General features: G+C 46.7%; 2 protein-coding genes across 2 annotated transcripts in view; one reads left to right on the top strand and one right to left on the bottom strand.

Moving 5' to 3' along the window:
• Positions 1–7425, top strand: part of IRAG2 (inositol 1,4,5-triphosphate receptor associated 2) — a 74067-nt gene extending 66642 nt beyond the window's left edge. The window contains exons 35-39 of the mRNA XM_084811870.1: positions 1951–2025; positions 2119–2180; positions 3738–3839; positions 4829–4930; positions 6685–7425. Coding sequence (XP_084667996.1) covers positions 1951–2025; positions 2119–2180; positions 3738–3839; positions 4829–4930; positions 6685–6928 — 585 coding nt within the window. The 3' untranslated portion in view covers positions 6929–7425. The remainder of the gene's footprint in view (positions 1–1950; positions 2026–2118; positions 2181–3737; positions 3840–4828; positions 4931–6684) is intronic.
• The window catches only part of DNAI7 (dynein axonemal intermediate chain 7), a 31096-nt gene continuing 20328 nt past the window's right edge, over positions 6467–17234 (bottom strand). Inside the window, exons 12-16 of the mRNA XM_084809131.1 lie at positions 15866–16016; positions 12890–13104; positions 10948–11118; positions 9866–9979; positions 6467–7711 (exon numbers count right to left, since the gene is read on the bottom strand). Coding sequence (XP_084665257.1) covers positions 7436–7711; positions 9866–9979; positions 10948–11118; positions 12890–13104; positions 15866–16016 — 927 coding nt within the window. The 3' untranslated portion in view covers positions 6467–7435. The remainder of the gene's footprint in view (positions 7712–9865; positions 9980–10947; positions 11119–12889; positions 13105–15865; positions 16017–17234) is intronic.

Below are 17234 nucleotides of genomic sequence, written 5' to 3'. Positions count from 1 at the left end.
CTCCGCAGCGACCTTGATGCTGTTGTTAGTGCAGCACCAGTCGAGGTGTCTGATGCCACCATCTGCCCGATTTTGTGGGTTCAGTTCCAGTTGTTACGGCCTGATGATGTGGACAAGATGCTTGCAATAATGCGACCGACCACATGCCCTCTTGATCCCTGTCCCTCCTGGCTAATAAAAGCTAGCCGAAGGGGTATGACTGGGTGGGTCCAGGGAGTGATAAATGCTTCCCTATGGGAAGGGGTGGTCCCTGCTGTCCTTAAGGAGGCAATAGTGCAGCCACTCCTGAAGAAGCCCACCCTGGACCCAACGGTATTAGACAACTACCGCCCAGTCACAAATACCCCTTTTCTAGGGAAGGTACTTGAGAGGGTTGTGACGAACCAATTGCAGGCACTCTTGGAGGACACTGATCATCTAGACCCATTTCAGTCTGGGTTTCGTTCTGGTTATGGGACTGAATCAGCCTTGGTCGCCCTGATGGATGACCTTCATCGAGAGAGGGACAGGGGGAATGCAACCCTGTTAATTCTGCTCGATCTCTCATCCGCTTTTGATACCATTGACCATGATATCCTCCTGGATTGACTCCGTGGGATAGGTATTGGAGGCACTGTGCTACAGTGGTTCCAGTCCTACCTATGGGGCCAATTTCAGAGAGTAACATTGGATGACTATTCCTCGGCCCCTTGGCAATTGAGCTATGAGGTGCTGCAGGGTACCATCCTGTCCACCATGTTGTTTAACATCTGAAGCCGCTGGGAGCGGTCATTAGGGGATTTGGAGCTAAATGCCATCAGTATGCTGATGACATGCAGCTCTGTCTCCCTGTGACATCTGAATCAGGAGAGGCTGTGCAAGTCCTGAATCAGTGCCTAGACTCAGTGATGGGCTGGATGAGGGCCAATAAACTCAAGCTGAATCCTGGCAAGACGGAAGCCCTGTGGGTGAGTGGTTCCCGGGTCCGGGAGATAGGCTCATTGCCTGTTCTGGATGGGGTTGCACTCCCTCTGAAAGATCAGGTCCGTAGTCTGGGGTACTCCTAGATCCATCATTGTCGCTGGAGGCCCAAGTGGTCGCGGCGGCTTGGAGTGCCTTTTACCAGCTTCGGCTGGTTCGCCAGCTACGGCCTCTCCTGGACAGGGATAGCTTGACCACGGTGGTACAGGCATTAGTAACCTCAAGACTGGATTACTGCAATGCGCTCTATGTGGGGCTGCCCTTAAGGCTGGTCCAGAAGCTGCAGCTAGTGCAGAATACAGCAGCTCGGCTGTTGTCGGGAGCTGCCCCTTTTCAGCGTGTAACTCCTTTGCTGAGGGAACTGCACTGGCTGCCTATTCGCTACCAGGCCAGGCTTAAGGTATTAGTACTAGTGTACAAAGCCCTAAACAACTTGAGACCAGGATACCTGAGAGAGCGCCTCCTTCCCTACCAACCTGCCCGGTCACTGAGGTCATCAGAGGGCATGTTCCTGGTGGTTCCACATGGACCTATGGCCCAGTTGGAGTCCACCAGGAGAAGAGCCTTCAGTGTGGTGGCCCCCTTCCTATGAAATTCCCTGCCTTTAGAGGTTAGGCAGGCGCCAACATTGTGTTCTTTCCGGCGCCTCCTGAAGACGTTGTTCTTTCAAGAGGCCTTCCTTGCATGACCAGCCGTGGGTTGTTGAATTCCACTTCGTTGGGATTTGTCTTTTTAAAAATGTTTTAACTTTTAAAACTCTTTTAACCATTGTTTTATTCTTATGTTGTTCACCGCTCCGAAATCTTCTGATGAGGAGCGGCATATAAATATTGTAAATAAATACATAAAATATGGTTGGTCCTCTTGAGTGATTGTTTAGATAGCTGCATACATTTTGTTCAGATGAGTGCCACCTTTTGCTGAGAAACTCCAGGACTTGTAAGCTGTCAAATGCATAACCCACCAAGCAGTATCTCTTATTTTATCTAGCAATCATCCCTACGCAGAGTTAGCATTGCAACCTTGCCTAGGAATACTGGAAATGCTGTCACTCTTTTGCCATTGGTATGTACGTGTTTTCCAGTACTGATGGTTTATTAGCCTCATTGTATCGGGTAAATATATGCTGAACTCTTCGTCTCCCTCCTCTCTTCAAAGGCCCAGTCAAACGAAACTGATGGAAGCGAGAGGAATGACAAATTCAACAGACGCTCGAGTTGGTAAGGACGATACACGTGTGTGTGTTTGTCTAGACAAGGGAGACATGAGTATAAAGCAGCCTTTCCCCAACTTGGGTCCTCCAGATGTGTTGGGCTACAACTCCAGCACTGGCAATACTGGTTGGGGACAATGGGAGTTTTAGTCCAACACATCTGGAGGGCACCAGGTTGGGGAAGGTTGATAAAAAAGTACATTTTGTTCACTGGCATGTTTATTATTTTTAAGCCACTGTTCAGAATCCAAATGCTCCAGGACTTTAAGAACACCAGAAGTGTCCAGTAGGGTAGTTAGCTCTGTTTGAAATCTATTTCTGGAATGTTGCCCTAGTACCTGTCATCTCCCCTGGTTCTGAGGCTCCGCACTACCCTGAGGAGGACTCAGATTCAGACAGCTCACAGGTTACCCCACTGCATTTTGTAGTGGTGCCCATAGCAGTTTCTCAAATTCCCAAATGTGCCTACAGGTCCAAAAAGGTTGGCAATTCCTTATGTGCCTGATCCAAACTTATTTTTTTTACTTTAGTGTAATTGTGGATTGGGACCATCATGCATGGTTAAGGGGTTAAACCTTCCCACCAAGCCACTTCCCCTGCTCTAAATCCCTCCAATATATGGGGGCTAAAGGAAACCCCCCCACACACAAAATTGGCATCAGTGTTGTTCTTGGCAGGTAACAGAACTGTCTAAACATTCCTAACATGTTTGTACCTTTTTTCTATCCCACAAGCTCAGAGATCATTTAGAACAAGTGAGGACAAATTCTCACCCCAGCTTTAACATCTGCACTTAAAATATTACCTCTCTTCCTACCCCCACCCCTGAAATAGTTGTTTAGGTTTGCAATGTAGTGGCGAGAGTGTTGGGCTGGGAGTCGGGAGATCCGGGTTCTAGTCCCCACTCGGCCATGGAAGCTCACTGGGTGACTTTGGGCCATTCACAGACTCTCAGCCCAACCTACCTCACAGGGTTGTTGTGAGGATAAAATGGAGGGGAGGAGGATAATGTACACAGCCTTGGGTTCCTTGAGGGGGGAAAAAGGTGGGATCTAAATTAAATGAATGAATGAATGAATGAATGAATGAATGAATGAATGAATGAATGAATGAATTATCAATCCTGCCATTCCTCCAAGGAGCTCAGATGGTACACAATGTTCTCTTATCTCTCCCCACCCCCCATTTTTATCCTCACAAAACTCTTGTGATGTTGGCTAGGAAGAGCCAGTGATTGTCCCAAGGTCACCCAGTGAGCTTCGTGACTGAGCAGGGGTTTGAACCCTGGGCCTAGCAAGACACTCCAGCAACTGTATCACACTGCTCTCTTGGTACCAAGTTAAATGTTACGCCCGAGATCTGTGGTTAGCTGCCCTACAATATATTGTTCCGCCCTCATGAGATGGCCCCAGACGTTCTGTGTTAGCATTATGTGATGACCCCAAATGCTTTATATTCTCCACCCCTGCTACCTGAACACATTCCTAAAGGCGTGCTGGGCACGTCCGGTGGCAGTCGGCTCTGCCAAAGCAAAGCAAGCCAGTTCAGCTGTTTCTTCCAACAGGGGCCTAATAGGAGCCAAAGATGGCAAGCAGCGGCCATTGCTACAGCGGTACATTAGCTCTCCTTCCTGGACAGAGTCGGAGGAAGACCAGCCTGAACCGGAGTAAGGGCCCTGTTCACCCGCAGATGGGGGAGGGAGGTTAGGGTAACTATGGAGGGGGTGGTTGGCAAGACAACAGACTGGGAACCATGTGGCACCAGCTAACCCCCACTCCCCCAGTGACCTGGCGATCTTACCGGAGTGGTTAGCGTGTGTCCTGACATCCTCCGCGGCGCAAACGGGCTTCCGGCGGCTGCTCCAGCATCCCAGATGGCCACGCAACCACAGAGAGAGTCTGTGGCAGCTAGAGCCATCCCAGGGCCCCTTAACCCTTTCGCAGGAGGTGGATAGTCAGGGTGGCTTATTAACCACAAGCAATGTGGTTTTCCCCACACACACAACACGCTAAGCCACCATGGTTAGCAGAAATTCCCTAATAACCATGGCTTAGCGTGATGTCTGAATAGGCCCAATGTCTCTCAGTCTGCTGCTTGTGTGACATCTATGCAGGCATCTAGCCCTAAATGGAAGCTAGCACCAGACCTCCAGCTGATACCGTTTCTCCTGGGTGTTGCCCACTGATGAATAGTGGTAATTCAGGGTTAACGTTTTCCTCCCAAGTTTCTTCCCAACACTCTACCTTTCTACCAGCATGCCTCTAAATACCAGTTGCTGGGGACCAACACTGAAAGAAGGCTATTGCCCTCAAATCCTGCTTGTGGCCTTCCCCAACCTCATGCCCTCCAGATATTTTAGATGTTAACTCCCAGCCACCAGAGCCCATGGTTGGGTATCCTGGGAGTTGTAGTCCAAAACATCTGGAGGGCACTAGGTTGGGGAAGGGCAGCCATGGGCATCTGGTTGGCCAGTGTGGAAAACAGGATTCTGGACTCAATAGGTCCTTGATCTGATCTTGCAGCGCTCTTCTGATGTCCTTACGTGGAGAACGCTTGAGAGGGGTTGCGGGACAAACCCCTTTCCAAAACATTGGTGTATGTGCACATCAGCTGACCGTGGGTTTCTCCGGCCTTAAATCAAACTCTCCCTCACAGAAACACCCCTTTGGACCTGCCAGCTCCAGAGATGGGAGGAAGCAAGGCACGGAAGCTGAGCGAAAAGGAAAGCAGTTCACCAAAATGGCGGCTGCTGTCACTGTAAGTGGTGAAACAAAGTGCATGCTTTGAATGGGGAAAAGCAATTGGATTTTTTAATTCTCGAAATTGAGCTGGCAGCAACAAATCAGAGGCAGCTCGTGAATTGCATGTGTTTTCCACCATCTGGTGCAAGCGGTCTTGTGAACAACAGCAAAGATCTGCTAGAGTGGGGCTGGCGGATTACAATTCTATAGAGAAATAATAATCGGGGTCCTGTGAATGAGCCAATGGACGCTGGGATCCAAAAGTGACATGCATGTACCGAGAGTTCACTTCCTGGGTTTTCTTTTCCAAAGCTTGCTGCACAACGTCTCCACCCCAGCCCCGTGCAAAACTGCTCTTTTCAGTTCAGAAAGCGGTGTGGGAGTTTGGGCCACAGACAAGCTTAAGAGGAGAAGGAGAACTTTTTCTCTCTCATAATACCAGGACTCAGGGTCTTCATGTGGAACTGACTTGGCAGGAGATCCAGGACCAACAAAAGGTAGTTCTTCATGCCACACAGAGTCAGCCTGTGGAATTCGCTGCTGTGAGGTGTGGTGATGGCCACTAGCGTACAGGTGGCTTTAAAAGGGGATTAGACAAATTCATGGAAAATAAGCTATCAGTGGCTACTCATCATGACGGCTATATATTCCTTCCAAGATCAGAGGCAGTGACCTGGTTTGCATGACGCACTGGCATCATCAAGAGTTGTTTTACCCATGATGAGCAAGGGTGAGTGCCGGGTGACATTTTGAATATGCAACTCCCAATTGGGAGGGCTGCCATGTTGTGTGAGTGACTGTTATTCATGGGCTGTTTAACCCTCAAATAACCCACGGTGGCTGGGTTCGCAAGACACAGTAAACCCCCAATTGGGGTTGCATAAGCGAAATGTTGCCTGACTCATGTTGCAGCTCAGCATGGGTTAAATAACCCTGGATGAGCCCAGCGTTTTGTGTGAACGAGGATCAGTATTTGACTGAATAGTAGCCACTGGAGAGCAACACACCAGAAGAGGGCTGTTGCCTTCATGTCCTGCTTCTGGGCATCCCGGGGGCATCTGGTTGGCCTTTGTGGGAAATGAGATACTGGACTTATGGACCCTTGGTCTGATCCAGCATGACTTTTCTGATGTTAGGCAGTGGCATTAGGACACATGCAGAAATAGGCAGGGTGACTTCTTGGTGGCTGGCCCTGACTATGGAACTGCCTCCCCCAGGAAGTACATGTTTAAAACTGTACGTGGAGTTGAGGAAGGTGAGTCAGAAATGTTTTATTGTAAATGGAACCCCCTTTTCTTGCAAACTTATGGAGTGGGTGAGTTATCCAAAGGTTCTGGGCATGCATGTTTAGATTGAAAGATGTTCTACAGCTCCCAGCATTCCCCATACAGCATTGTGCCCTTAGACATGTTTAAATTGCTAAATTGTGGGACTTCAGTGCTATACACAGAGCCAGGTCCATCTTCCTTGAGCTTCTGTTCCCTGTCAATCTACCACTGCAGCCCTTCTCTTCCAACCCTCTAGGACTTGAAAAAAATGACAACTGAATGAAAACTTTCAAAACCCAAAATTTTAGAAATGGAAATAAAGCACATTTTGGCAGGTTTTCATTGTGTGGTTTGTCGTAATTCTGGTGAAGTAATTTCGATGTTGCTACAAGTCTCTGTTGAATATCCTGTTGGCATCTGTGTTGCCAGTAAAAGTGAATCATAAGAGTCGTAGAGCTGAGCACCAAATGTCCACTTCTTCCATGCCTTTTCTTTCCTACAGGTGTACCAGAGTTTTTTCTTGGGCCTCGTCTGTTAGGACTTCCTTCTGCAGGGCTAGCAAAGCTCTCTACATTTCCGTCATTGCAGTTGTGTTCCTCGCCGTTCTTTCGACGTTCATCATGGGCTTGTCATTCCACAGATCTGCAGAAGCGGCTCCTGTTGGAACTGGGGATGCTTGGACTTCAGTACAGCAGCTGCTGTGGCCATATACTGGTCTTCAGCACCAAGGTCCACCACCTGTATAATTAACTGGTAGAGTGGAAAATGGGTTTCTCTGGACCCGTACCTGGGGAACCAGCTTGGTGTAGGTTCTTAAAGGGCTGGTGGCAAAGAGGTTCAAGCATCTTACCTTCAACATGATTCAAGGTCCTGTATGTCGAAGAATGCAAGTTTGGGACACAACATCTTAGCATTTTTGAGACTTTGCCATGAGCAGTTAGTTTTGGGAAATGCAGTTCAAAATGAAGTGCAGTTCAATTCTTCCTGGCACAGCAAGTGTATCTTCCAAATTACTACTTTTTAAAAATGTCCTTTTGCCCCCATCTTGCTGAAACTCTTGGAAAATATATTTGAAGAAATATTTGGGAGTGAATATAGTGGGTCCATACATGGCCTAAGAGTAAGGTATTTATTTTGTTTTATTTTTTTAAAAAAAATCTCTGAAATGTGAACCTATTGCAGACTTCAACCTCTTTATTTTACTGATGGGAGTGTCTTCGACTCAATAAAGTTCTTAAGTGGCACATGACGTCTTAAGCATATGTTAGCACCCTGGTAGCAAGGAGCAGCTGGTACACCGCATCTATGAAAAGGTAGTGGGTGTGACTAACTCTCTCCATCCCTGCATCACTACTAGCATCTCGGATCAGGTGGTAAAGAGTGGAGTGGAATTCTGTGTCTTCTGCTATGTTCTTGGAGAAGGCATCACTGTCTTCTGTGATCTCGAGCCTCTGAGCTCTTAGCCCGTTGAACATATAAAGGGCCCAGGTTTCATTCCTTACCGGTTCTTGTGTCAGGTGTTCACAGCCCTGCAACAGGATGGGAGAAAGTTAGTCACAGCTAACCCCCAAACGGTAATGCTGATAAAGCACACAACTGGGAAATGATCAGAATTACAAAACAGAGCGTTTATAATTAGGGGACACTCAAAAGAAACAAAAAGCAATTATTGAACTAATGCATAACAGGACATGAGATACAAAAATATAGATGTGGTGTACAAAGATACAAACACCAAACTTGATGGAATAATAATATGTGAATCATGGTATAAACGTAGATCTTGATACCATGATTCACATATTATTGTAACATCAAGTTTGATGAATATGTGTTTGTATACCACATCTGTATTTTTGTATCTAATATCCTTATGGTTGTTATGCATTAGTTCAGTAATTGTGTTTTGTTTCTTTTGAGTGTTCCCTAATTATCAGCTCATGGTTTTTGTGATTCTAATTTTCCAGTTGTGTGCTTTATTAGCATTGCTGTTTGGGGGTTTTGTACAGCTGGTGCCTTATTTTGCTGTGTAGTAACAGCTAACAGCCTGCTGGGCTTTGAAACATAGTTTAGTTTTTTAAAAGGGGGGTACCTAAACCTGCTGTTTTCACCCCATTTTTACCAGGACTGTCTCGCAGGCAGGTGAAGCCAGGGGTCTGCTAAGAACCCCAACCCTGAAAGTTCCACTTTCCAATAAGCATCACCATTCTTGCATTGACCTTCCTGGATGATCTGTGCAGAGTTCCGTGCACATTCTTCTTCCAGGTTGTGGGAACCTTCCCTGAGCTCCCCCTTCCACAGTCCCCTAACAGTGTGTATGGCACACTGTCGAGAAGTTACTCTTTTCCCCTATCCCCCACTCAGTTCAGGTGGTCATGGTTCTGGGGCAGTTCTCTCTGGCCTGGCCCAGCCCATTGCAGAATGAGCATGGTTCTTGCATGGCAAAACAGTTGCTCTGCAACCTTCTTGCCAGGCTGCTCCTGGCTTATGGCAGCACCCTAGTATGGATTGCATAGAGTGATAAGTGGGGAAGTGTCTCTCAGCCTCCCCCAAACTGCATCCTGCACAGAGCTTCTAACGGATTTGACCCACCTAGCCGTTACCGAGAAGTTCTGCCACGACTGCTTGTTAGCGTCACCCTCATGCTTCAACAAAGCCATTGTATTGTCTCCGAAGGCTGTGAGAGCAAGAGGTTTGAAGGCAGCCAGGGGGTGAAGAGCTGTTCATATGCAAGTTCCAGAAGTACCTAAAGTACTTGAACTTCACAACCTGGGTTTCCTCTATCCAAGATGAATTAAGAGGAGTTGCCCTTCTGCGGATTTGAGATAGCAGTGGGGGTGGGGGACACTTGGACTTGCCTGTGCTGGGCAGAGCGACCGCTCTCCAACACATGAGTGAGTCCCACCGTCTCTCATCCTTGCTGCTATCTCAGGTTGGCCTGGGCCTGGATTTGTTTCTCTGTGCTAGAAGGAAGCACAGTTCTGTGCCTCCTTCCAGCATGAAGAAAAAAATGAAAAAAGGGGGGGGGTGATGTCAGGGGGCAGGGCAGTGGCCCCTGATGTCATCTGGCCCATGGTGGGCCTGATGGGGGACAATCTCTCCCCCAACCCCTAAACAGTTCTGCACCCCGGGGTAAAGTATGGGAACTCCGGATAAAAAGCAGATGCCTTCCGGGCCACCACCCAAGTCAAGCAACCCACTGTGGGTAGTGCTGATGCAGGCGCAATGCTACACTATGGTTGAAGCAATCCGAGGCAGGGAGAGGAGGGGACAGTGCAACCCCACAGAGCCGTTCCAATCCCTTAAGCAGCGTCAGAGGCTGGAAATTTGGCATCAACACCAGAATCCCGCTCCTTGTGTGCTCCAGAGTTTGGGAGGGCACAATACCCACAGTGAACCCCTTTCACTATGTGGGCCTGTCCTCTTTGCCACTTTTTGCTTGCTCAGACGAAGAGGACAAGGCAAGTGGAGATTGCAAGTCCTTCTTGTTCTTGTCGCTGCTTGCATGTATGCGGTGGGAGCAGGTTGCGATGCCGCGACAGACAAGGAGGATCAGGGCCAGGGGATCATTGGTGGGCTTCCTGGGAAGGTGGGGAGGCCTTGGCAGATGCCTGATGACACTGGCACCAGCCCCAGTTACATTTGGCCCACAGAGACAGGATTTTGGAACAATCCACTCGCACCTTAAAGACCACGTTGTCTTCTCCACTCTGCGAGTTCCACTTGCTCCAGCTGAAGGCAAAAGTAGATGCAACGAGAGCCATTTGCTGGTAAGCAGTAACTTCTGCTAGAAGTGTCTAGATAAGTAAGATGATAAAACAGAAGGCTGAGAGTGAATAAATCTCTGCACCTGAAAACAGCATGATCCCAATCGGAAGATTCGCTCTGTTATGGCGGATGTCCCCAAACCAAGGAAAATTACTGCGGGTGCATCAGCCCATATAAGATGAAACGGGCCTTCAATGTTTATGCTGATCCCTGGCTTAAGAGCAAGCAAATCCAAAGGCAAAGAGGGGGGGACAGCTTGATCCTATACAACCTTTCTCAGATGTGAGACCCACTGAATTCAGTGGGGCTTACTTCCTTGAAAGTATGTATAGGATTTATTTATTTATTGCATTTATATCCCACTTATTTACCTCTTGCAAGGAACCCAGGGAGGCTTACGTGGTCCTCCTCCTCTCCATTTTATCCTCACAGCAACAACCCTGTGAGGTAGGTTGGGCTGAGAGTGTGTGACTGGCCCAAAGTCACCCAGTGAGCTTCCATGGCTGAGGGGGGACTAGAACCCGGATCTCCCAGCTCCCAGTCCAGCACTCTCGCCACTACACCATGCTGGCCTTAGAGGGGGTCAGAACTTCTTTTCGGTATCCTGGTGCAAGGGGCACAAAAAGGAAATGCTTTGGAGAAAACCCAGATGGTTAAACCACGGTCTTTCAAGGGGTGAGGCTAAAAGCAACTTGACCCTTAAGTCTCCTTGGGTTGGACTAAAGGTCCAGCCAATCCCGCATTGTTTCCAACAACAGCCAGAATGCAGGATGCCTTGACAATGGAGGGGATGACTTCCAATTATTTCACAATGCTGCACTGAATTTAGTTCTTGCAAACTGGGCATAGGATTGTTCTCTCCTGGGCCCAGTAAAACAGCACTGGGCCCCTTTCTCCCACCCCATCCTTAAGGTCATGGGTAAATAGGCTGTTGTCTTGCTCAAGGGCTGAAACAGACAATATGGAAATGACTGAAGATTTTCCATGGGTCTCATACCTTTTTGTTCACGCTGACATACTTTGGAGAGTACTCAGCTGGAAATATGTTCATTCCAGCCCGCTTCAGAGCCATCATAAGGGCCAGTGGAGTCAACCATATCCCCCTCATCTCAGAAAGGTGAGCAACATCTTCCATGGTGGTGACTCTTTCTAGCATGCACTGATTGGCCTGTTTCCAAGAGCAATAGACGGACAGGTGAGCTGCTAAACATCCATTTCATGGTTTCCTAAACTCCTGACACCCGAGGTACACTTCTACCCCTAAATTAAAGCTGGAGGGACATTTCAGCTTTACATCTGAGGAGGGTTACATTTTTGGAAGGTGTGAAAATAAAGATTAGCTACCCATAGAGGCACTCAGGCCCTGTGCTTCTCCAAGAGTCGTTTGGGGGGCATGTCTGCTGATTGGAAAGGTGCAAGCCCGCAACAGTGAGTCTCAGAACAGATTGTGCTGTGGCATCTCTGTATAAGCAGTAGCTGAATGATAATATGCAAATTCATGTGATGTCCTTTTCACTGAAATGTGAACCCTAAGAACTTAATTTTTAAATATATATATATATATATGTGTGTGTGTGTGTGTGTATTTATTTAATTACTCTTAATTACTCTTGACTTGGTAGGTAGTACAATGCATCCTACTTATTTATTTATTTATTTATTTAATGAATTTTTATACCGCCCAATAGCTGAAAGATCTCTGGGCAGTTCACAACCATTTAAATGATAAAATACGAAACAATACAATATAGATGATAAAATACAATACAAACGTTTAAAACCACAATGTTTTTAAAAAATCAGAGCTATCAGCAAGAAATTTAAAATACAGCACCAGATAAAAACCAAGTAAAAAACTAAAATGCCTGTGAGAATAAAAAGGACTTCTAACCTGGCGCCAAAACGAACACAATGTGGGTGCCAGGTGAGCCTCTCTGGGAAGTTCATTCCACAACTGGGGTGCCATTATAGCAAATGAAAATGGTGACTTAATTGTTGTTTGTCATTCCAAAATTGTTTAAGCCATTTATTTTATTTTATTTTAATTTTATTTCTTGCATTTATATCCTGCCTTTTTTCCTCTTGCAAGGAACCCAAGGCAGCTTACATTATCCTCTTCCTCCTCTCCATTTTATCCTCACAAAAACAACAACCCTGTGAGGTAGGCTGGGCTGAGAGTCTGTGGCTGGTCCAAAGTCACCCAGTGAGCTTCCATGGCCAAGTGGGGACTAGAACCCGGATCTCCCGGCTCCCAGTCCGTCACTCTCACCACTACACCACACTGGCTCTCCATTCTTGTTTCCATTCTTGTTTGAAACTATGAGCACTTACTCCTTGACTGGCTGGGATAACCCAAGTTAATTCGTTTAGAGTTCTCATATTCAAAAATGTAATGTATTTTATTTTGGTATTTGATTAGATTTCAAGTGTGCTGCATATATTGTTCAATATGCTACAGTCCTATGAAAAAGGGATTTATTTTGCCCTGTGCTTTTGAGGAAACATATAGTATGTTTAATATATATTATTATACAGCTTTCCCCAGCCTGGCACTCTCCAAATGTCTTGGACTACAGCTCCTATTATCCTGATCCAGCATGGCAAACATGCTGTTTTAGGATGATAGGATTTGTAGTCCAACACATTTGGAGGGTGCCAGTTTGAGGAAGGCCAATGTAGCACATAGTTAAAGAAACTGTTTGACCATATTGTTTAGCTAAGTAATTTGGTAGAATTCGCCCTGCCCATTTCACTTTGTTTTTTCACTAGTGAAGGGGCTAAAGACACACTTTAAAAAAAATGAAAGCTAAAAAGCCGAGGGGCCTGGCGAATCCTTAAACAGAGGCCACCCACACACCCCTTGCAGTGGCTGCAGCCACCACACTGAGTGGGACCTACTTTCAAGTGACCACACTCAGGACTGGGCTGTAGCAGCATACCTTGATGTGAATCTGCACCTCAGCAAAGGTAGTGAGGATGCTAAGAATGGCTTCGTCGGTGGCATTGGGCCGGAGCTCCCATGACTGGTAGGGCATGTTGAGGTGGGCATCCTGTAACAGCGTTACAGTGAAGAAGCCGTTCATTTTGAAGGAGATCTCCTTCTCTTTCATGTTGTAGACCACTTCCCCAATCTCATCCGTTCTCCAGTATTTGCCTTTTACATGGAGGAATGAAAAGGATTTAATTTGGTGTACGTAAGGACAAGTAGGAGCAGTAGGGCCATGCGAAGCTGCCATATTTGTCCATCTGGTTCATTACTGTCTGCTCTGACTGGCAGCAGCTTTCCGGGCTCTCAGGTGGAGAAAGGTCTTTCCCAGCACCTGTTAATTCCCCCTTTTTAACAGGAGAGGCCAGGGACTGAATGTAGCTCAGTGGTGGAGGTTTGCACGCAGAAGGTCCCAGCTTCAATCCGTGGCATCTCCAGGTAGGGCTGGAAATATTCCTGTCTGAAACCCTGAAGAGCCACTGCCAGTCAGTGTTGACAATACTGGGCTAGATGGCCTGACTTGGTATAAGGCATCTTCCTTTGTTCCTAACCTAAGATCTTCTGCATGCAAAGCAAGTACTTCACCACTGGGGGTAGGGTACATTTCTAACCTGCCTGACTCCAGGATGCACTGGCTATGGTACATAACATGCCCCCCGTCCCCTTATCCTATGTGAGATGGTGTAATGTTGTTAGAGGGAGAAAAGCCCCATCACATGTTGTAATAATAATTTCCAATCATGGGAGCCCAGAGTGGCTTACATCAATATTAACTATAGATCCTTGAACATTCTAAAATCCTAATACAAGAAAAGGCTAAAGTGATATACTGCACATCTGTAACAATGACAACAAACAAAAATGAGTGGCATTTAAAATAAACACACCTCAAAAATCCCTCTGAAATAAGGTCTGACTTAAGTATTTTAGGTATCTAGGTGATCAGAGGCATCTGCTACTAATGATAGTCTCTTTGATTATTTGAAGCAGAATCTATTGAACCTTCTGTTCTAATTCTACAACCCTACAAGTATGATTGCCTTCCTCTCCTGAACTGCTCTGGCAGTGTGAGCAGGAGAGGTGCTATCAGGAAAGCAAGGGGGAAAAGGTATGTAACAGACTCTGTCTGCAGAAACTGCAACTATTCACATGGGAGAGCCCCAAGAATTGCATAGGAAAATATCCCTGCTGGAGGGAGCAATCCTATGGCCGCTAGACAGCGGCTAGATGGCCATAAGATATGCTGTTTTCCGGGAGCTGACCTTGGAGCCCACACTCCGAGGTCAGTTCCTGGAGAACCGACATGCCATCATGTACACGGTGCCTCCAAGGCAGTGCGGAGAAGCCTCGTTCTCCGCGCTTGGAAGAGCAGCGTGGAGCAGCTGAAAAGGGGGTAGGGCTGGGGGCGTTCCGGGGCGGGGAGAGGGGATCTGCCTGTACAACACATTCTATGTACAGCAGCCTCCTCTCCCGTTCCCCCCCCCCCACGGCTAGACAGCTGAAAACGGCTGTCTAGCAGAAAAAGCAGGGCAGGAGAGGCACAGAGGGAACGATCCCCCCCGCCCCCCGTGCTTCTCCTGCCTTGCTTTGGATAGGCTGTCACCTCCAAGTTCGGAGGCGGCCACCTATCTAGATAGGATTGCGTCCTCAGGGAACCACTGGTCCCTTTGTGACATCAGTAGCCATTGCACCAATCCCTGCCCTCATCTCAGACTTATTTGCATGCTTAGTAACAAAAGCACAAAGACAACCATGCTTAAAATCTGGGAAGCAAGTTTTTAAGAACTAATGTGGACGAAAAGAGTTGATGAACACTCAGCACTCATGCCCTTCGATATACCCCTCCCTGAGCCAGCTGCAGTCAACATTAAGACCAAAGTTCCATTACTGTTGCTCTAATTACTATTAATTACTTCTACCCCACTGTTCTATTCAAATAAATACACAAAGGATGACAAAGGAGATGTGTGGGAATTTCTATTTTAAGCACCTCTAGCTGCCAGGTAAACTCTATCCTGTTTAATGGGGCAGGGGGTAATTTTGAAGTGTTTATCAACTACTTTTAATTTGGTTTGGTTTTGTGTTCTGGCTCTGGAGGTACAATGACCAATCCATTGTATTCATGGCTCTGATCTTTGATTTGGTGTGTTTTAGTATGGCTGTTATGTATAGGTAATTTTGTACTTTTATGCTAACCTGGTCATATTGTGGCTAATTTGCAGAAAGGTGGCATATTATTTTGTAAAGTAAAAACGTAAATATAAAAAAACATGGGAGCGCTATCATTTTATGCTCACACTTCTTCCTGATAGATCAGGGCCTGTGATAGAGCAGAACTAATACTGGTAAACAATACAAAGGTGCGTTTGTATTTTGGAAGAGCACATCTGTCATGACACACCAGAAGTTACAAACTGTCTTCTGGAACTGAACTGTCTGTAAAGGAAATAATTTTGTTTTATGTCACATCAATAAAAATAAATTAAAAAATCACACAGATGATACCACTGGATTGGACTGATGTTAGAAAAGTAGCCAACTTTCTAGTTACTCAAAATTGTAACTTGGGGTGGGCCTGTGTGTTACTTGGACAAACGCATGCTTGCTGGGTAAGTGTAATATGGTGCCGGGGAAGATTTGCAGGGGAAATTTGGTGGGCAGGTGCTTTGCTCTGATCCTGCCTGACGTTTCCTCCTCCCAGGGCTTTGTTTCCCCCAGCTGGCCTTATTTCTGGTCTTGGAGCTGACTGGGGGAAGTAATGATCAGGGAAGGCATGTCTGGGGAGAACTGATGAGCAGGGGAAAGGTTAAGTCATCCTCCTGCCCATCTGTCAACTCCCCCACACAAATCCCCTGCCCTGCCCTGCCCTCCCCTCCCATTAGCATCAGAAGGCCAACAAGCATGAATCAAGTCAAGCAACTTGTTGTACCTTCAGGATCCCATCTTGCAATCAGAGGTTCTTCAAAATAGATCACACTGTCAAGAAGCCGGGCAGTGATTCCTACAGTCATGGCCAAGGGATCCTCATTTTCTTCACACAATGCAATGTAGGGGTAGATCTCTAAGCCCGTATCCAGCACCTTTTGGCAAAGAGTAGAGAAAAATGTGACATTGTGGGTTTTTTTATAGAAATGACTCGGTTCATTGCTTTAGTCTTTGATTTGTCAAGGTCAAGCATCACACTCTGAAAGTAGAATGAACCTATTTCACCCAACGATGCGGACCCATTTCTGCTTCTCACACACACGTAGCAACGTTGCTGAATTTTGAGCATCTCTACACCAGCCTAAAATCCCACATTTAAAACAGGGCTTTCTGCTTCCATTTTAAATACAGAATCACAGTGGACTCCTTTTACACACGCTTCCCTTTCCCCCTCCTCCTTCCACTTATCAGAGTCTTATTATTATTATTATTATTATTAATATTTGATACATTTCATTATACAGCCGCTAGATGGCGCTGAGGTCCAGCACCTCTTATTGTGGCTTTTCATGAAGGAGCTCAAGTGGAACTCAAGCGCTGTAATTTGATAGCTCATTATCTCTGATCTTTTAAAAAATGGAATAAATGTCATTTAGTGCAGGATATGCCCTGGAGCTTGAGGACGTCATCTACAGGACCCACAAACGTCCGTGAGTAACCAATCTCAATAGCAGGATTAAAGCTCCGTGTGGAGAAGCCCTTCATATTTCCTGTCTTGGATATACTCATTCCAGCAGCTCGCAATGCTCACTTCAAATGCGGGGTGAACATTATAGCCCCAAACATTCTTCTCCAGCTCAGATTTTCATCCAAGTCAGAGAAGAACTGGAGTCCTCCCTACCTGTCACCTCTCTGCCCAATTCTCTCCTCCCACCTGCACACTTGCTGGGCTTGCTGCTCCAATGGCAGGAGATACGTGCTATCATCAATGCCTGGCTCACAGGCACATGAGCGTGCCTGCCGCATGCCAGAGAGGGAAGTGGGGAGAGAGACCTCTCTCTACTCCAGCACGGGTAGATGTTTTAAAATATTTGGGGGGTTACTCCTTCTCCCAGTGGGAAGGGGGGAAAGGAAGGTTGCTGTCTACTTGCATGAGGGCATGAGCATCTTTCAAATGGCCCAGTGACTTGTGCTCAGAGGAATTTATCCTGACTAGATGCTCTTGTGGCTACAAGCCAGTCACTGACTACAGAGCTGCTGGACTGCCAACAAAGCAGTACTTTCAATCACTACTTTGCTAAGCTAACTTTAAAGTACATTTTTTGGAAAACTTCAACAGGGAGGATTCTTGCTCCATGCTTATTTAGTATGTA

The sequence above is a fragment of the Heloderma suspectum genome, chromosome 7, assembly GCF_057233095.1.
Source record: "Heloderma suspectum isolate Gila_16-S chromosome 7, 16-S_ref, whole genome shotgun sequence".
NCBI lineage: Eukaryota > Metazoa > Chordata > Lepidosauria > Squamata > Helodermatidae > Heloderma > Heloderma suspectum.
Note: the sequence above shows the minus strand (reverse complement) of the source record. Positions and strands in the feature narration are given on the sequence as shown.